At 39.4% G+C, this 20,409-nt stretch overlaps 1 protein-coding gene and 1 pseudogene across 2 annotated transcripts in view; both read left to right on the top strand.

The window, feature by feature from the left end:
- The window catches only part of SHROOM3 (shroom family member 3), a 298,494-nt gene continuing 278,085 nt past the window's right edge, over nucleotides 1–20,409 (top strand). For both annotated transcript variants that reach the window (XM_028100739.2, XM_088020569.1), the window contains exon 1: nucleotides 1–168. In XM_028100739.2, coding sequence (XP_027956540.2) covers nucleotides 1–168 — 168 coding nt within the window. The remainder of the gene's footprint in view (nucleotides 169–20,409) is intronic.
- Nucleotides 19,156–19,870, top strand: LOC114206827 (nascent polypeptide-associated complex subunit alpha pseudogene; annotated as a pseudogene).

Below are 20,409 nucleotides of genomic sequence, written 5' to 3'. Positions count from 1 at the left end.
ATGATGAGGACCACAGAGAACTTTGAGGCGACTGCTGCCACACTAAACCCTAACAGGACCCCCAAGGGCAGGTACATTTATCTGGAAGCATTCCTGCAGGGAGGAGCTCCTTGGGGCTTTACTTTGAAAGGTGGCCTGGAGCACGGGGAACCATTAATCATCTCTAAGGTATGTTTCTTTTTGTAACCTTGTCTTTGTTCACGTTGCTTTTTCAACTTTAAAACTTCTGTCAGGTCTATCAAAAATGCAACCATAAGGCCGGAGATTGCCTGAATATTGCTTAATTTGCTGCTGCATACCTTTCAGATTATATCTGGAAATATTTTGTATGGCTTGGCGTTTGAAAGAAAAAAATGTGTCTGGCTCATTTAGTCTATGAAATCCTGGGGAAAAATGTGCTTGCTCAATGAATAATCTCTTTTTGTGAATGAAATAGTGTAAAAGCAGCTACCACATGATCTTTTCAGTTATAAATCAGATTAAAGATTAACAACACGGTGAAGGGAGTGGCATGGTATATGTTTATGAATGTGTACCTTTATTTAGCATATGACTAGAAAATTATCTGCTCTTCCTCCTGTCCAATGAAAATAGCTAGCCCTCCAGAATATTTTAGAATTTCTTTATAATTCTGGGATAATTGATTACATAAATATTATTTATTGCTTTTTGTACACTCAGAAAGGAGAAGTAAATCAACTTTCAGTATAAATCAAACGCAAGACACCATTTCTGCCTCTTTTCTATATCTATGTATTTAAACCAGTTTTTAAACCTTAGTCATCTGTAACATGCCTCAGTTCTTTTTCTTTGGTATGATGAGATAAACCCACTGAATGAATCCTTCTTATGTATTAGGCTTAGCATTTGTTTTTCTCTTTGACTACAGAGATTAAGAGAGATTACAGAAATTTCTTTTAAAATTTCAGAATATTAACTGTCTAAAACAATAGAACATAAATGCTTTTTACACATATGCATTACTTAAGAAACATTTGTAATTGAGGGGAAAATTCTTTTAGTTTGAGGGTGGGAAAGGGATAAATACGCATTTTGCCCAAGCTCTGTTACCTATTTAGGTTAGTTTTCATAGCCCCAAAAAGGTGTGTTTTGAGAGAGATGGAAATGGATTCTTACTGTGAATAATTGGTTTCCAGCAGTCAGCCCAGAGTGTGCAGGATACCACTGTAAGGTTTGTGACTTCTCCTTGCCTTTTCTAAGAAAACAAAAGATCTATGTATACACATGTGTATCAGTTAGGAAGGCGTTCAGCTATAAGTAACTGAAAACCTGGCTTATAGTGGCCTAAGTAAATTAGAGTTTGTTTTTCTCATACTGCAAGAAGTCTGGAGGTAGGCTGTCCATGCAAGGAGCCACAGCTCCATCATATCAATATGGACTTTGATGATCTCTCCTCTCTGCCAGCCCTATGATCCAGGCTTTTGTCTTCATGGTTACATGATGGATGCCAGGCCTCCAGTCTTGCATCTTTATTCTGGGCAGGGTTTTGGCTTATTGTTTGGAAAGAGACACCCTCCCTAACAGACCTTTGCTTACATCTCATTAACCAGAACTGTGCCACTCTCCTCAGACCCATTACTGGCCAAGGGGCATGAGATTATCATGACTAGTTTAGACCAGGCAGGATTTCTTTCCTGGAACCTACCTTTCCTGATGTCAAGGAATCTCTGCCCACTGTTTGAATAAATTGGGGTTCTCTTCTCAAGAGGAAGGAGGAAATGGGTGCTAGGTAGATGACTGAGAATGTCTGCTACAAATATAAATATCATATCTGCATTTTAGAATTCTGGTTGTATACCCAAACTGCCTGGCCTTATGTGGTAGGGTATGATGTGTCCGTACATTGGACTACAGTTTGCTGTAGGGTAGGCCGAATGCTACTGCTAATGAGCCACCCCTCTAAGGCTCCATTTAATCTGCAGAATGAGGGGGTACGTTATCTCCCTTATCGGAATGTATGGGGATTAAAGGAGACCATGCATGTAGAGCAGTTAGCTTAGTGCCTGGCACACAAAGGCGCTCAAAAAAGATCTCAGCAAAGATTATGGTTATTGCTTTTTATTATTCTAGGGGACATTTGTATTAGGATACAGATTTGGCTGCTCTACAAAGATCCAAAATAACAAAGTGCTTAAACAATACCGGGGTTCCTATCGCTCTCACATAACAATCTGAGCATAAGCCAAACTGAAAGCTGGCTGCGTGATGTCAGAGACCCAAGTTCTTCTACTTTTCTTATATCCGTCCTAGAGGGGATGCCCCATCTGCACAGTCAAAGGTGACTTGCCACAACATCTGCTTTCCAGTGAGGAAGAAGTGGAAAAAGGAGATAGACAAGGCAATCTCTTTCCTTTCAAGGGTATAATCTGGTGCAGTCTGCTCTGTCCAGTATGGTAGCCACCAGCCCCATCTAGCTATTTCCATTTCAATGAAAAGTAAAATGAAACAAAATGTAAAATTCTCTTCCTCATGCGTACTAGCCCCATTTCAAGTGTCACGGTTCTTCAAAGCTCTTGTCTGTCTGGCAAACTGATTCGTCCCAGCTCCATTTCTTCCTCTCTCCGAAGTTTTCTTGATTGCATCAAGCTGTGTTAGGGGGTCTCTCTTCTATACTCTTATAACCTGCACTTATTATGTGAAATCGTAATTTTTTAGTCATGTTGGTCCTCTTCTCAAGTGGAAGAGCTTCTTTAGGGCAGGGACGGTTTTCATTTCTGCCACATCTAACGCGAGTAGCCTGGGACACAAATGTTTGTTGAGTAAACAAGAGGACGTGGGCTATGTCTTATTTCATCTTGCATTTGCAGGATCCAGTGGAGTGCCTGGCACAGAGTATGTGCTCAGTAACTTCTACTGCATTAATAAGCATAGAGGAAACAGAGCAGGAGGCAGGGGGAGGTGGGAGGTAGAGTTCCATGAGATGAAGATGCCTGGCAGATCTCCAGAGATGGAGCATGTATTAGTTTCCCACTGCTGCTATAAAAATTACCACAAACTGGGACACCTGGGTGGCTCAGTCAGTTAAGCGTCTCCCTTCAGCTCAGGTCATGATCCCAGGGTCCTGGGATTGAGCCCCACGTCAGGCTCCCTGTTCAGCGGGGAGCCTGCTTCTCCCTCTCCCTCTGCCTGCCACTCCCCCTGCTTTTGCGCTCTCTCTCTCAAATAAATAAATAAAATCTGAAAAAAAAAAAATCACCACAAACTTAGTGGCTTAAACCATAGGTCAGAAGTTAGCATAGGTCTCGCTGGGCTAAGATCAAGGTGTCAGCATGGCTGTGTTCCTTCTGGAGGCTCGAGGGGAGAACCTGTGTCCTTGCGCTTTCCAGCTTCTAGAGGCCGCCCACATTCCCTGGCACACAATCACCTTCCTCCATCTGCAAAGCCAGCAACTGCAGATTAAGTCCCTCTCACATTGCATTGCCCTGATCTCTTATTTCTGCCTCCCTCCTTCAATTTTAAGGACCCTTGGGAACACACTGGGCCCACCAAGATAATCTCCCTATTTTAAGATCAGCTGACTAACAACCTTAATTCCATCTGCAAACTTCATTCCCCATTGCCATATAATCTAACATAGTCATGGTTTCCAGGGATTAGAATGTGGATGTCTTTGCAGGGAGAGGGTTTGATTTTGCCTGCCACCAAGCATTTGAGCACCGATGAAAGTCCATATAAGTAAGACCATACCAGAGTTGAGACTAAAGTGAAATTTAATGGCTGATCATGCATATCCCAGATCTTCTTTCTAGGACAATGAGAAAAGTGCCCACAAGCTCATACATTGGTAGCCAGATGTCCACTATTCCCTCAAGGTGGGGTGACCTCCATTGCCGGGGAAGGGAAAGGATAGTACACTTTGAATCATACATAGGAAAGGCATGTACACTTATACAAAAGCAGTTAGAAGCTGCCAGGTATGGATGGCAATATAATGAATGAAGTATTTTTTCCTTTAGGAGAATGAATGGGGAAAGTAACTACAAAAGGGTGGCTTTAAAAGAAATCATTTTCAAGTCTTTTTCTTTGAGGTTTAATGTCCTTGAAAAGGAAAGGTGAGGTTGAGGAAAAAGCCTCTGTCATTTGTGAACTTCAAAAAGAAAGGGCAACTTTATTATTTTTTTTTTAGTAGTGATTGTATGTGGAAGCTCAAGTAATTCAATAGTTCAGGAAGTTGGCAGCATGATTTTATTATGACTCACTCTGCATTGTGGCTGAGAAAAACGGTTCCACCTGCAGTAGGGATGCACCTGCTCCAGGGTTCAGAAATTAAGTAACGAGTGTAATAATAATACCCAACAACAACAACTGACACTTACTGAGCTCTTACTACCTGCCTCGCTCTATTCCAAGGCAATTGACATGTGTTAACTCATTTCCACAACTCCATGAGGAAGGCAATGGAGTTTGCAAATTTAGCCATAAGAAACTCAGACCCAGTATTTGAGTAATTTTCTGCAGCTCTCACAGCGCGAGAGTGATAGAATTGGGATTTGAATCCAGGCATTCTGGTTCCCCGGGGTCTATGCACTTAACACACTATGCCATTCAGTCATCATTGCCTGCCAAATATTTGGCTCTGTCTAGGTTCTAGAGCTGTTATTTGGTTAAAATATGGGATTAATCTTTTGTTATTATATATATGTTAAAATTTATTAGAGGAAAACAATCTTTAGAAAAAACAACACAACTTAGTCCTATAAGGTACCATAAAATAGGTATGACTACTGTTCAAGCAACACTTTTTAAAAGTAGTCTAAGACCCATAGAAGGAGGAGCACTTAACAGTTCTTAGTAAGTATATTGGTGGTGTCTTCATTTGGAGAGGCACCTTTTGTTGCATTTCAAACATGGCCTTCTGAAGAATCCATTGCTCCGGGCTCTTATGTCATCGACACTCAGAGCACATGTTCCTGATTCCTGCTCCCCTGGGAAGCGTCTTTGCTTTAGCTGGACTCCCTTTGTGTATAAATCCTGTGGTTCCATCTTTCACACCATTGCCCTTTCTGAAGCTCATCCTTCTGCGTATAACGCCATCATCTGCTGTCAGTCTAAATCATAGCCTTCCTCTGGCCTTGTCTACCAAGGCTCAGCTCACTAACCCTATCCCGTTCCCCATCTTCGCATTCTTTCTCTATAGTGAAGTCAGAGGCGTCCTCAAACATGTGTCTCCAGGCTTCCTGTTGGCTGACACTATTCCGATTTTTAAATGGGTTCTTCTAGCCTTAGTGATTTGATCTAATCCATGAGTCCTCTTTATTATTCCTTCTCTTGAGAGAATCATCCAAAACATCCCAATCGACCTGCCATTTTAAAGTGGAATTATCTAGGGGTGCCTGGGTGGTGCAGTCGATTAAGCGTCTGACTCTTGGTTTCGGCTCAGGTGGTGATCTTGGGGTCTTGAGATCGAGTCCTGCGTCGGGCTCCATGCTCAGCATGGAGTCTGCTTGAGATTATCTCTCCTTCTCTTTCTGCTCCTACCCCCCTAAAATAAATAAATAAATCTTTAAAGTGATATGAACGGCTTTAGTGCACTGCGAGAAATCTTAGAAATATCAATAGTCCCTAGGTTAGGAAATTACTCGTTCAGAATATATTGGATGATCATGTTGCGATTTTCTCATTTCTGGATTTTCTATATCCATCTGTCTAGATTCAGCACTTCCCAACCTTCTAGCTTCCTTAGCGCCCCTCGGTTTCAACACACCAGCATCAGCCATACCATCTCCCTTGGCCCATTTCTTCTGCACTAAAACAGTTTTTACTAGTTCTTTAGCCATGGTCCCTGAGTTCAATTTGAAATAGATTTCTAAGCAGTTCCCCAAGACCTCAGGCTGGTTGATTTAGTTCACCCCAAAGTCATCTTTTCCATTTCCTCCCAAGTATCAAGCTAGGTCAGCTTGTTATTGACCTTTTAACACAACCAATTCTCTCTGAGTTTCTCTTCTTACTGTTTCTGCTTTTTCCCTTAGCATTCTTTGCCCTTCCTGCCAGGGGAATCTCCTCTCTCTGCTGTCCTGAAACCATTTGTTTGTTCCCTCAAATCCACCCCTGTCCTACATTTGCACAAATTCCTCCTTGCTCTCATCTCTCCAACACCTTTATTCACACCATTATCTGATACAGGTAGTTGTTTGCATTTGGCACCTTGCCAATAAATTATAATCTCTTTAAGGCTAAATGAGGTCTACTTCATACTGTGTGTCCTGCTTTTCCTAGGAAAGTACTTCCCATTTCACACACAATGAATGCTTAATAAATGTGAAATTATTTATAGGATTTTAGAGCTGTAAAGAATCTCAACAATCATTCAATCCAACTTCCTCATTACACAGAGAGAAAACTGAGACTCACTAAAGTTCGTTTATTTGCCAAGATGGTTACTGCCTTAGCAAAAAATTTGTGTGTGTGTGTGTGTGCGCGCACGCGTGTGCATGCGTGTGTGTGTGTAAAGCTCGGCCAGTGAGGGAATAAGTGCTTTCTGGTTGTGCCATTTATACTTCCAAATGAATCCTAGCTCCTGTTAGGCTATTAACTTCTAGAAGCTAATAATGTTTCTCCCTCCCTCTTCCCTTCCTTCCTTCTTTTCTTTCTGTTATCCACAGGCTTAAACTATGCACAACAATGATGACAATGAAAATATATTAATGAATGAAGAGGAAGATGAATGAATACTAAAGAGGATCTTTTAAAAAAAGTTTTTGTTAGAAAGATGTGCAAATGAGATACTAGAAAAACTTCTTTAAAAAAATGAGGCAAGTAGGTTGAGTTTGGTTCTTCGTTTATGAGGTCTTGCACATACTTAGTGTTTGGTAAATGTTTGTTGAGTTGAATTAGATTGGAAAAAACAGAAATATATGGTTTTATTTAACTTTTAGAAATTGCCCAATTTAGACATTGCTTAAAGCTTTAAAAAAAAGCGTCCTTTTTTTTTGTCACAAACTAAGCTCATGATCCCATCCATGTTGTTGGAAATAACTGTATTCAAGTAGCATGCCGAGGTGGTGCACCAAATGGATATTAGCATTGGTAAGAATTCTGCTTTCTTTCAAAGCTAATAGATTCTCAAGGCATTGCCTCCTATGCAGGGAACACAACTTAAGGAATATTGGTCTGTCTCATTTTAATGAACCCATAATGTGACTGGAGACACATAATGAGAGACTTCCTCTCCATCTTTGAAAAAAACAAAACCCTAAAGAACATTCTGGGTCTTAACTAACCCATAGACCGATTTTTCCACATCTCTCACTTTGATGTACTTCCAAGCAGCGAACATCTTGATCCAGAGCTGCAGAACTGGTGTTATCCCTGGTCCATCCACCTCTCATGCTCTGACATCCCAGCCCCTTCTCAATGAGAGGAAGTGAGGCCAAGTTTCTCTGCCCAGTCTAAGCACTGTTTTCCCTCATCTTCTAATGACTTTCCCCACAAAAGATAACTTGTGTATCTCGATCCACCGAATGGAAGGGACAGTTCTTTTCTGCCTTTAGAGGAGGCTTTTCTAACTTGGCAGACGGATGTGCAGAACACTCAGTCCTGGGCATCTAAGCCTGAATTTGCTCTCACGTCAATTGTATTTTTTCATTCTTCAGCCATCCACTACATCCTTCTCCATTTTGAACTGCATTTTATCTTAGAGATTTATGGAATTTATCTAAAGTGTTTATTTTTCAATGCTCTTTGGTATGTTTGTATTGATTTAGGGTTGTGATTTCTGTTATCTTTTCTTTTTTTTTTTTTTTCCATTTTAGGCACGGCTGTCCAATGTAGCACAATACACAATCCAGACAGTGTAGGGCTTGGAGTGAAAATGAACACTTCATTTCTACTGTAGTCTTTATTGGCTTTGTGACTGTGGGGAGTAACTTAGCTTTGCTGGACCTCAGTCTCCTCATCTTTCAAAACGAAACATTCTACCTAATGGAATTATTATAAGTATCCAATGAATTAAGCTAAACAACGTGCTTGGAAATGACAAAACACAATCCAGAATTTAGTTATGATGATATGGACCAGTGGGAGAATAGTAGGTATTGAACAGGAGCTAGCAACCCACATAACCAAGATGATATTTGACTGACTTCTGTATCCTGGCAGCACTCACTGCCTCACACTGAACCGCTGAGCAGATAATTCTCTGCCCTCATGGAGCTTACATTCCAGGGGAAAGAGAGTGGCAATAAATATGTTCATCTATGATAATTTCAGGATTGGTAAGTATTATTAAAAACCAAACAAACAATATGACGGTTTCCAGAGTGGTAGTATTTGTGGGGTAGAGGTATGAGAAGCAGGGGTCACTTTAAATAGGGAACCAGAGAAGAGTTTTCTGATAAGATCACATCTGAGCTAAGACCTGATGGATGAGAAACATGAAATCAGACACACAAAGAGGTTTGTAAGTTGGGCTAGGCAGGAGAGTCTTGGAATGTTCAAAACAAAAATAAAGTCAGTGTTGTTGGACCATAGTAAGTGTTTCAGTCTGTTCAGATGCTATAACAGAGTACCATAGTCAGGGTGTTTTATAAACAACAGAAAGTTATTTCTCGCAGCTCGGGAGACTGGGAAGTCCAAGATCAAGGTGCCTGTAGATTCGGGGTCTGGGGAGGGCCTGCTTCCTGATCCACAGATGGCTGTCTTCTCCTTGTGTCCTCAAATGGCAGAAGGGGTGTGGGCGCTCTCTGGGGTCTGTTATAAGGGCACAAGTCTCACTCATGAAGGCTCCACCCTTATGACTTAGTCATCTCCAAAGGCCCCAACTTCTAGATATCATCACATTGGGGCAATGGGTTTCAACATATGAAGGAGGGCACATAATCAGTCTATAGAAGTAAGCAAGAGGGTGAGTGGTATGAAATGAAAATGGAAAGGCAGTCAGGGGTCAGATCATATCGGACCGTGTACGTTGTGGGAAGGACCTTGGACTGGGTTTCAGTACAGGGTGTGAGGGTACATCACATCACAAGTCTTCCTTTATTTATGGTGAGATGGACTTGATGGCATGTATTTAAACTCTGGGAGATTTATAGTGCTGGCTCTTAAAGCCACCTTCTCTTCTCTCCTTTGTATGAATTTCTAAGGTCCTTCTTGAGTCTACAATAGGACAGGGCCTTCCAAAAGTCAACAGTAAGAACTTATTATAATTTATGGAGTGATATACAAATAAATGGCAAATATTCTTTTTTTGATTAGTTGGGAGACGTTTATCTTTCTCTATCCCATAACTGTTGATCTCTTGGGTTGTTTATCACCTCAAGCCAACAAGATCTACTGGGGTTGCTTTTGTCATAGTCATCTGACTAACTTTATTGAGGTCCTGCTCTATAACTGGCATGCTATCTCACATAAGCTTCACAAAACTCTGTGAGGTAGAGGGCCCATTATTATTTCCATTTTATAGATAAACAGGAAGCTAGCAGAAGGTCATAAAAAGTTAGGTGCTAATCTTAGATGTTTTAAAATGTAAGCCTGAAAATTACCTTTGAAAGTAAAGGCCACATTATCATTTTATAATTCTAAAGAGCACTTCCATCTACTTCATCCCAAGTCAGGATCAACTGGTAGAAGGACTGGGATGTGTGAACTGTGGGAAAGAGTCAGGTAGCCCAATGGCATCTTGAAGGCAGCTTGTACCATGAAATGAGGAACATATCTGAGATGTCGTCAACCTCAACAATTAAATTGGACTCCCCACATCTTCTCAGACCCCGCTTCCTGCCTTTTGCGTCTGCAAGGTTCTAACCTTGGTCTCAGTTCACCCCTCTGATTGTTGTTTTTCACCTGGGATCTTGCTGTATTCCATCTTAACATACAGGTCATCAACAGTGCCTTCGTTTCTCTCTCATGCCCTTGTCTCCTCAGTTGACTTAAACTCCTGCTCCCCATCAGCCTGAACCCTGGCCTTATCTCTTGGGCTGGATACAGTCCATCCTCTGGATAGGCATGATAAAACCTTAATTTTCAAATCAGGGCAGTTACCCAAGGAGAAACACTAACTGACTAGATGAACATGAAACAATCTAGAGCTAACAGGAGCTGGATCCAGTTAGTCCAGGGAATTAAGCTTGAGGTTCATGCTGATTTTCTGGGGTACTTCAAGTTCATGCCTTCCAACATGGTGAAGAGATCGGCACCACAACAGATGGCCTTCCACGGAGGAGTGTCCATTGTACCAAACTTTATTTTGTTTGTCCCTTTCTAGCTCTTGCTTACCTTATGATATAAATATACTACTGATTATTTGCATATCACTCCATAATCTCTAGTGCTCTTCTGGTTTGGTCTCCTGCTTAGCTGACTCTCTCCATGCTTTACCTGTCTGCTCATGTTCCATGACTCTCATTAGTACCCACCGTCCCTGAAAGGCATACTTTCTAGCTCTCCTAATAGTACATTCACTTGGCATAATTCTGGGACCTCCACATACAGTTGCTCAAAGCCATTGCTGCCTAGTAGTGTCCTCGCTCAACTGGTCTCATCCCTCACCCATTCTTAGCTCCTGGCAACAGTTCAGACAGATCTGAGAATTCTAAAGATCTCAAGATTAAAGGTAACTATGATGTGAATTTGGAATTAACACACAGACAATTTAAATGGAATAAGCATTCTTCAGGTTAGCTGGACTAAGTACCTAGCCCTTTGGGGATTCAATTATATCCTAAACCACACATTTGCTAGAAGATGGGAAGAAAGGTTAAACTTCTAGAAGCAATTGTCTTATTCCTTTCTTTTAAAAAAGTTGAAACTTTTAATGGAAGAAGTTGTATAGGCATAATTTAAGCTTTTATCATCTTGCGGGTAGTCGTCTGAGAAGTTCACATTTTTTTAAGGCCTCGTCTCAGGGAAACTGGGAGGTGAGCTGCTGGAATTCAGACACGGGATCTGGCTGGGTTCCACCAATAAATACACACCCTGCGGGTTGAGATAGGATAGTAAAGGAATAGGGCAGTGAGTATATTTTGGGGAATGAGTTTGTAGAAAATACTGGACACTCTCCTCTTATTCCTTGATTTTTTGGGGGACAGGGGGTTTTTCATATTTTCACTTTTGAGCAGCAGATCAAAAACCACACAGCCACCGACCTAAGTATGAGCTGCAGGAAAGTTAGTTCGTCTTGTTCTTTAGGATTGCACTACGGTTGCATCCTGGTGCTCTCGACTCGCCATTTACAATTACATGGGTTGCTGGCAGTATCTTGAAAGAATTACGATCACAGCTTTCCAAACATATGTAAGTAGATGCATTTGACCTTCACGAAGAAAGTGTGGTGTGGACCCTTCCAGTGTGCCGGGTGCAGTGCAGATTTCTGAAACCAGGCACTGAAGTACTGCAGTCACCTTTCCTTTTTATAAAAGAAGGCAAAATAAAGCAGAGAGGACCACAAGGTGGAAAGAAGGAAATGGACACATAGTAACAATATTTATTATTTACTCATTTTCTGCTCTGGGTTAATTAATGCTCTGTTAAGTTCTTTTATTTGTGATTTTATAGAATGAGACTTGATTTGACATGGGAAAAAAGAGATTTTTCATAAATGCTGGAGCCTGGATTTAAAGCTATTTCATGTGTTCACTGACATATTCAGTCCACACGTTATTTATCAAATGCCTAAAATAGGACAGCATTGGGGAAACAACAGCAAATGAGGTCTCTGCACCCAAAGGGCACGTGCTCTCTCTTTCTTTTTCTACCCCTTGAAGCTGACCCAGCCACTGCCACACCACATTCCCTCACCTTTCACTTCTGGGTGTGTTGGCTTGACTGCCAGCTGTCAGCATCCACATTTCTTGGCTTAAGGACTTTATTTTGCTTCCCCTTTGCCACCTGCTTAAGGACTCTGGGAGCAACACTCAACCTATGACTGAGTTGAGTTGATATATGGCCCAGCTCTCTCATCCCTTGGATGGGGAACTCTGAGCTGAGTGGTTTCCACGAGCTCCTAGAGTTGCCCCGGCAGAAGTAAGCTGCACTGGCTCATGGTTGTAGCTGCTTGAAAAGGCATCTCTATGGACTGCCTTCCTTCTCTTGCCTCCCTTATCACTTTCCTCTCAGTGTGCTTCATTTTCCAGTGTTTCCAGTTTTCTTCACTTGAGTTTGACTTCTCGTCTCAGAGTCTGCTTCTGGGGAAACCCAAACCAAGATGACCACCATTAGGGGAATGCCTACTAAGTAATAGCTAGATCCTAAAGCCTAATGTAGATCTGATTCCAAAGTCTACAGTCTTTCCATTCTGCCATGGAATTCAAGTCAGAGGGCTCCAGAAGTATCGTAGACCTATGTTTCTTTGGGTGCTAAGAAAAGGAGAAATTCATTCTTGGATAGCATGTTTTAAAATTATCTCTTTCATCTTCTACCCCTTCCCAGGACTGCCTTTCTCTTTCTCCACTGAATGGGTTGAGAAGTCACACTGGTTTAATCATTACTTCTTTTTTCAGTATGAATCAAGCACCAGAAAATTTCTCCTCCCCTCTGAGAGGACAATCCAGTGTCTCTTTTGTTCTGTAGATTCCTTTCTTCTCTAGGCTCTACAGATTACTGGTTAAGGAAAATGAGCTCCCCTGAGCAGAAGAGCCAGAGAGAAAAAATATCTGATTCTTTTGGAGCTCTCTGAGCATAGTTTCTCTTCTAGAATTTTATTTATGTTGCTTCTCTTCTTTCTCAGTTCATACGATAAACATAGCGCAAGAAGAAAGTGGACAACATATTGTTTTTCAGTCCAGCATATTTGACATTATACCATGGCAGTGGAATGAGGTTTGGCACCTAAGCAAGCAATAAAATATAATTTCTAATCCACCCCAACCTCAAAGTAACGCGATAACTTTTCAACACTAAAATACAGTGTTTTAAAGTAACTTGTACCACTGCCAAATTCAATACAAGAAGCTTCTTTTGAAGCTGTTTCCCCTCAATATGAATATTCTTTGACTCACTATGTTGTCCTTTCCCAGTTTCTTTGTTTTTTGCTTGAGTTCACTGAAGACTGACAAACAGTAGCTTCATGTGACAGCCATTAGTCCGCCTTAAACTTCAGCTTGATCTTGAATGGCTAGAATAATGAATAGATTTTATGTAATATAATTCATGTTGTCAGCTATCTGAAATTGGATGCTCAAGAGAAGAAATATGTTTCCAGTCCTCTCTTTTCTCAATTCATAATTTGAATATAACAATGCAAAAGGCATTATTCCTTTTTTCAGTTTATTCAGAGTTCAGTTCTAAATAATAAAGCAATAAACTTATACTCTATTAAAAAAGAGCAAGTGAGGAAGGTATTTGCCTCTTTGTACGAGTAGGAATTAACAAGGAATTTTAAAAATCATGTTTGTGTGTATGTGAGCACAGGGAGGGGCATTTCATTATAATGAGGGGGGTCTTGGCAAGTCAGTGTTCATTTTAACTTCATGGTATTGATTGTGGAACACATTTATGCCTCCTCAAACTGCAGGGAGCCTGTGGAATAGAAAATAGATTCAGAAAGTGGTACAGAAGGAAATTATCCTCCATCTTCCCATCTCTCAAGCAGGGCAAAAATTCTTCTTAGTCAAAGTTCCTTGGTTTGTCCTATTTATGCTGTCATTTCATGGAGGTTAAAAATATACCTTGCTATACATTGCTAGTGAGAATGTACAATGGTGCAGCCACTTTAGAAAAACATATGGTGGGTTTTTTTTTAATTTTAAAATGTTAAAATGTTAAAAACAGAGTTACCCTATCACCCAACAATTACACTTCTAAGTATATAACCAGGAGAAATGAAAACATGTCTGTAAAAAGACATACTCAAATGTTTGTGCCCTCACTATTTACAATAGTCACAAAGTGGAAAAAAATCCAAATGTCCATCAACTGGATAAACAAAATATGGTATCACTATACAATGGAATACTATTTGAGAAAAAAATGGAACTGAATACTGAAAAGTGTTACGGTATTGATTAATCTCAAAAATATTATGCTCAGTTAAAGAACCCAGACACACACACAAATACATATATTATGCACTTCCACTTATATGAGATATTCAAAAGAGGCAAATCTATAGAGACAGAAAGTAAATTTCTTTCTGCGTGAGGCTAATGATGGGAATAGAGAGTGACTGTGAGTTCATAGTTTCTTTCTGAGGTCATGGAAATGTTCTGAGGTAGATCACAGTGAGGATTCCACAACTCTTTATATTAAAAACCATTGAATGGTAAAGAAAAAGCCACTTTTATTCTGGTAATAAGAAATGAGAAGGAACAGGGCACTTGGGTGGCTCAGTTGGTTAGTGTCTGCCTTCGGCTCAGGTCATGATCCCAGGGTCCTGAAATCAAGGCCCACATTGAGCTCCCCCTCTGCCCCTCCCCCCTGCTTGTGCACTCTCTCTCAAATGAATAAATAAAATCTTTAAAAAAAATGAGAAGGAACAAAAAAAACAGAGATAGAAAGTAAATAAGAATCACAAAGTAGATTATAACTCATCATGTATTGATTTAATTTACTGAAATTCAAAGTAATAGAGGAAGATGACCAAAACGAAGGTCTAAAAAGCATAGCAGAGTCTTAATTACTTAAAGAAACAGGACAATCTAAAAAGTTGTTCATAAGTCAATTTAGGGAATGAGAGAGAATATGCCACATTCAGAAGACCTAGGCAGTGGATTCTAGGATTTTCTCTGAAGGAAGAATGAAGAATGCCTTTCTCATTATCAAGATCTTAAATCTCTATGTTTAATTTTGCCCATGTTTTGGGACTCCTGGGGGGCTCAGTTGGCTAAGCATCTGCCTTCGGTTCAGGTCATGATCCCAGGGTCCTGGGATTGAGTACCGCATCGGGCTCCTTGCTCAGTGGGGAGCCTGTTTCTCCCTCTGCCTGCTCTGCCTGCCACTCCCCCTGCTTGTGCTGTCTCTCTCTCTGACAAATAAATAAATAAAATCTTTTAAAAAATTTTTTGCCCATGTTTTGTGTGCTGCATGTCTTTGGAGGAATGAAGTTGCAGTGTCCTGGGAAAGCAAAATAATGTAAAATATGAAAATTTTTGCTAAATTACTGAGGATAGAATTTCATTCTTCAGTGGAGTTTGAGGACACACAAGAATTTAACTTTGTGACCAAAAAAATGTTATGTTACAGAAGGGTAAGGTGTGCTGGCAATTCAAGCTTGAGAAATTCTTATTCATTGAGACTATGGAAATTTAGGGAAATCTTACCCCATTAGGGTTATAAAGGTGAATAAGCTGCTAAACTAGTAAGATTATGAAGAAGGCAAAGAAGCATTTCACAAGGGCCATCTTACACATTGTGGTCACAGGGGGGGCATGGGGTCACCTGAGAGCAGGAGCTTCTTGATCACCCATGATGCCCAGTTGTGCCCCGGGACCTGCAGTATCTGCCTTGGCTGTCCACTCTGACTTCTAATGGGGACCCTTGACATGGGGGAGAAGAGGTGGGGGTGGGGAAGGAAGAGTCTCTCAAAAGTCTACAAAATCCCCTGCCATCCTCCATTCTAGTAACTGCTGATCAAAACTTTCTCAGATCCAAGGGATCTATAGTGAATGCATACATGTATAATTGCTCAAGTGTAGTGGCTGCCTCTTCGTGGAAAGAGATGATGGATATCTCTTCTGTGATTAACTAATCAATAACTATTTTTTTTTCTGTTATGGTTTCTAGCTCTCCCATGCACTAGACTTAATTCAGAAGTGTGTTCTTGAATGGTATAAATCACATTTTCCTGTTGACAGTTTACTTTTGATTTTTCTAAAGTTTATAAGTGACACAGAAGAAAAGAGATGGTGGTTGGGGCTGTTGGTAGGGGAAATCACTGGTTATAAGGAAGTGTGATAATGAAAGAAAGACTAGAAAGCAATCTAGTGAGGCTTTAGAAAAATACAATTTTTTGCCATTTTCTTCTGGGAAAAAAATTCCTCTACAAAGTAAATATTTAAAATAGTTCATAGTACTAAGCCCGGGAATGTTTGCTTTGCAATGTAGCAGCAGTTTCACAACCAGAAATCCTAAATCTTTGAAGAAGTCTAAAAAAAAAAAAAAAGGGAAAAGGAAAAAGTTTATAGTAGAATAACTAGAAAAATAATTCAGTAAGGTGACCGGATATAAGATAATTTTTTAAAAAGCCAGGATCTTCCCTATGAAAAAGCAAATAATAATAATAAGAAATAATGGGGGAGCAATGTCTATTCAAGTCCTTCCACCCAATTTTTAATTAGATTGTTTGGTTTTTGTTGTGGTTTTAAAAATATATATTCTGGATATGAATCCCTTATCCGATATATGCTTCAATTTTTTTTCTCTCTTTCTGTGGCTTGCCTTTTCACTCTGTTGATAGTGTCCTGTGACACACAAATTTTTTAATTTTGATGAAGCACACTATTTTTTTATTTTGCCTGTGCTTCTGGTGTCATATCTAAGAAATCATTACTGAAGTCAATGTCATGAAGCTTTCTCTTTGTATCTTCTTTTAAGTTTCATAGTTTCAGTTTTTACTTTAGATCTTTGATCTATTTTGAATTAATTTTTGTATATAGCATAAAGCAAGGATTAAACTTCATTCTTTTACATGTAAATATCTAGTTTTCTTAACATTATATATTAAAAAGACTGTCTTTTCAGTATTAAATGGTCAAATTAAAATCCTTTGACCATATATGTGAGAGTTTATTTCTGGGCTCCCTCTTCTTTTCCATTGGTCTATATGTTTATCAGCATTGGGTTCAACACCGTAAGTTTTGAAATCAAGAAGTGTGGGACCTACCATTGTGTCTTTCTTTTTAAAGATTTTTTCGGCTATTTGGGGTCCCTTAAGATTCTATATGAATTTTAGGATAGAGTTTTCTAGTTCTGCAAAAAACGTCATTGGAATTTGATAGGGATTGCGCTGAATTTGTAGATAGCTTTCCTTTTGATGTTTTTGTAAGTAGAATTGTTTTCTTAATTTCCTTTTCAGAATCTTCATTGTTAGTGCACAGAAACAGTAATTGCTATATGTTGATTTTGTATCCTGCAGCCTTGATGAATTCATTTATTAGTTCTAACAGGTTTTGTGTGTGTGTGTGTGTGTGTGTGTGTGTGTGTGTGTGCGCGCGCGCGTGTGGCATTCCATATAGAAGACTAAGTCATTTACAGACAGGTAATTTTACTTCTTCCATTCCAGTTTGGATGTCTTTTATATTTCTTTTTCTTGCTTAATTGCTCTGGCTAATATTATGTTGTACAATAGTGGCAAGAGTGAGCATCTTTCTCTTATTTGTATTCCTCAAGTTAAAGTTTCAGTCTTTTCCCACTGAGTATGTATGTTAGTTGTGAGTTTTTCATATATGATCTCTATTATGTCACACTTTTTAAAAATCTATAAAAGTGCTAAAATAAAATATAGATAAATATTTGTTATTTGGGGGCGCCTGGGTGGCTCAGTTGGTTAAGCGACTGCCTTCAGCTCAGGTCATGATCCTGGAGTCCTGGGATCGAGTCCCGCATCGGGCTCCCTGCTTGGCAGGGAGTCTGCTTCTCCCTCTGACCCTCCCCCCTCTCATTCTCTCTCTCATTCTCTCTCCCAAATAAATAAATAAAATCTTTAAAAAATATATTTGTTATTTGGAGGAAGCAAAACATGGAAAGAAAAGGGTGATAGGTTTGATTATGTTAAAAAAATTGAAAATATCTGTATGGCAAAAGCTCCATAAAATAAAATTATATGATAAATAGGGTAAGGTCCTTAATATAAGAGAGCTCTTACATAAGACTAAAAAGAAAAAGCTATACATAAAAGCTAAATTGGCAAAGGACATGAACATGCAATTCACAAGGAAAGAATAGCAAGGAGTCTAGGAAAAGCATTTATAATCCCCTGTAATTAAAGAAATAAAAATTGAAGTGAGATGGAATTTTTAATTTTAAAAAATTTTAAACCTTTTTTTAAACCTGTAAGCCTGACAAAGATCAGGAAGAGTGGTAGTATGCAGTTGGTAGTAGTAATTTCATACGTTTTCCATGGGAATACAAACTGGTTGAATCGTTTCTGGAGGGCACCATGTATTAACTCTAAAAAAATATGCATACTCAACAATTTTATAACTCTGGGTTTATCCTGAAAAAAAAAATCACGCAAGATGTATATACAAGGTTGTTCACTGATATGTTATCTAAAAGTGCAAAAAGCTGGGAAAAAAATCTGAATGTCCAAAACCATAGGGCCACTAAAAATTCTGATGCTGATGTAATGTATAATGTATATACACATGTATATAGGTGTATCTCTATATAGGTATGGAAAGATATATATATATATTTGTATTTATTTTTAGTGAAAAATACATTGGTAAATAATATTGCTAGTACAACTCCAGTTTAATTTACTTACATGTTTTTGATAAAATTTAGGAGACTATAGATAGGAAAGTATTAAAAATGATTGTGTCTGGATAGTGGGATTTTAAGTGATTTATATTTTCCTCTTTTTTTCATTTCTTATTCTGAGATTTCTAGAACAAGCATGTAGTCTTGTTGTAGTCATGGTTTTGTTAATTAAAATAACAGTGATGACTTTTTTTAAATTGTAAAATATACACATATAATATTTACCATTTTAACCATTTTTTAAGTGTACAATTCAGCAATTTTTGGTACATTCATATTGTTGTGCAACCATCACCACTATCCATCTTCAGAACTTTTTCATCGTTCCAAACTACAACTCTGTACTGATTAAGAAGTAAGTTCCCATCACCCCCTCCTCTAGTGATGACTTGTTAAAATCACAAAAATTCTTTTTTTTTTTTTTAAGATTTTATTTATTCATTCATGAGAGACAGAGGGAGAGAGAGAGAGAGAAGCAGAGGGAGAAGCAGGCTCCCAAGGAGCAGGGAGCCTGATGCGGGACTCGATCCCAGGACCCCGGGATCATGACCTGAGCCGAAGGCAGACGCTTAACCATCTGAGCCACCCAGGCGCCCAAAATCAGAAAAATTCTATCTTTTGTCATCTTTATTCATCCTTTCCCCTTTTCAACTACACATATACTTAAAAAATAACAATTTTATTGAGATATAATTCACATACTATATCACACACACACTTCTGAAGTATTTTAGCCCTCTTTGTCTTTTTTTTTAATTAAATTCAAAATATTGGTCACGCTCTCGCTCGCTCTCTTTCTGCCGCCATCTTGGTTCCGCGTTCCCCTCACAAAATGTCTGTTGAAGCCACAGAAACCGTCCCTGCTACAGAGCAGGAGTTGCCACAGCCCCAGGCTGAGACAGGGTCTGGAACAGAATCTGACAGTGATGAATCAGTACCAGAGCTTGAGGAACAGGATTCCACACAGGCAACCACACAACAGGCCCAGCTGGCAGCAGCTGCTGAAATCGATGAAGAACCAGTCAGTAAAGCAAAACAGAGCCCGAGTGAAAAGAAGGCACGGAAGGCTATGTCCAAACTGGGTCTTCGACAGGTTACAGGGGTTACAAGAGTCACTATCCAGAAATCTAAGAATATCCTCTTTGTCATCACAAAACCAGATGTCTACAAGAGCCCAGCTTCAGATACCTACATAGTTTTTGGGGAAGCCAAGATCGAGGATTTATCTCAGCAAGCACAACTAGCAGCTGCTGAGAAATTCAAAGTTCAAGGTGAAGCTGTCTCAAACATTCAAGAAAACACACAGACTCCAACTGTACAAGAGGAGAGTGAAGAAGAAGAGGTGGATGAAACCGGTGTAGAGGTTAAGGACATAGAATTGGTCATGTCACAAGCAAATGTGTCAAGAGCAAAGGCAGTCCAAGCCCTGAAGAACAACAGTAATGATATTGTAAATGCTATTATGGAATTAACAACGTAACCATCTGAAAACGAGGACTTTTTTTGGTGTTTCAAAAGAATAACTGCAGCTTGGTTTGAAATTTGTACTCTTTCTATCATTAATAAAGTTATGGCTTCTTGTTGGATGAAAAAAAAAATTCAAAATATTGTAACCATGCTTGAAGTACAATGTTAGGGTGAATGTTCTTGAATTTCTTTAGGAATGATGATAGAAGAATAATTTTAAGTGAATTTTACCTGCTAGAAACCTGTGTCCTGTTTTTGGGAAGGAGCTCTGGTTACCTTCAAAGGCTGTTCCAACTGTTCAAACTGGAAACAGCTCCCCTCCAAAAGTTGAGTTAAACCCAAGAGCAGGAATCCATTAATAGGTCAACAGCAGGAGAGGAAGCATGGGGATTGGAAAGGGCCGAGGGCAGCTGTGGTTCATTTGGTAGTTTAAAATTGGCTTTTCTTTTATTCTCTTATTCCTGCTACCTACATAGAATCCACGAAGAATAGGGATGTTTTCTCCTACACATTTGATTATAATAACAGGCCAAGATCTCTTTGAACAGAACCAGTAAAGAAAAGAAG

Source organism: Eumetopias jubatus, unplaced genomic scaffold (genome assembly GCF_037043125.1).
Source record: "Eumetopias jubatus isolate StellerSeaLion01/CBP00866 unplaced genomic scaffold, mEumJub1_p1.0 scaffold_2, whole genome shotgun sequence".
Classification (NCBI taxonomy): Eukaryota; Metazoa; Chordata; class Mammalia; order Carnivora; family Otariidae; genus Eumetopias; species Eumetopias jubatus.
The sequence above is the reverse complement of the archived record's forward strand: the minus strand, read 5'-3'. Positions and strand labels throughout refer to the sequence as shown.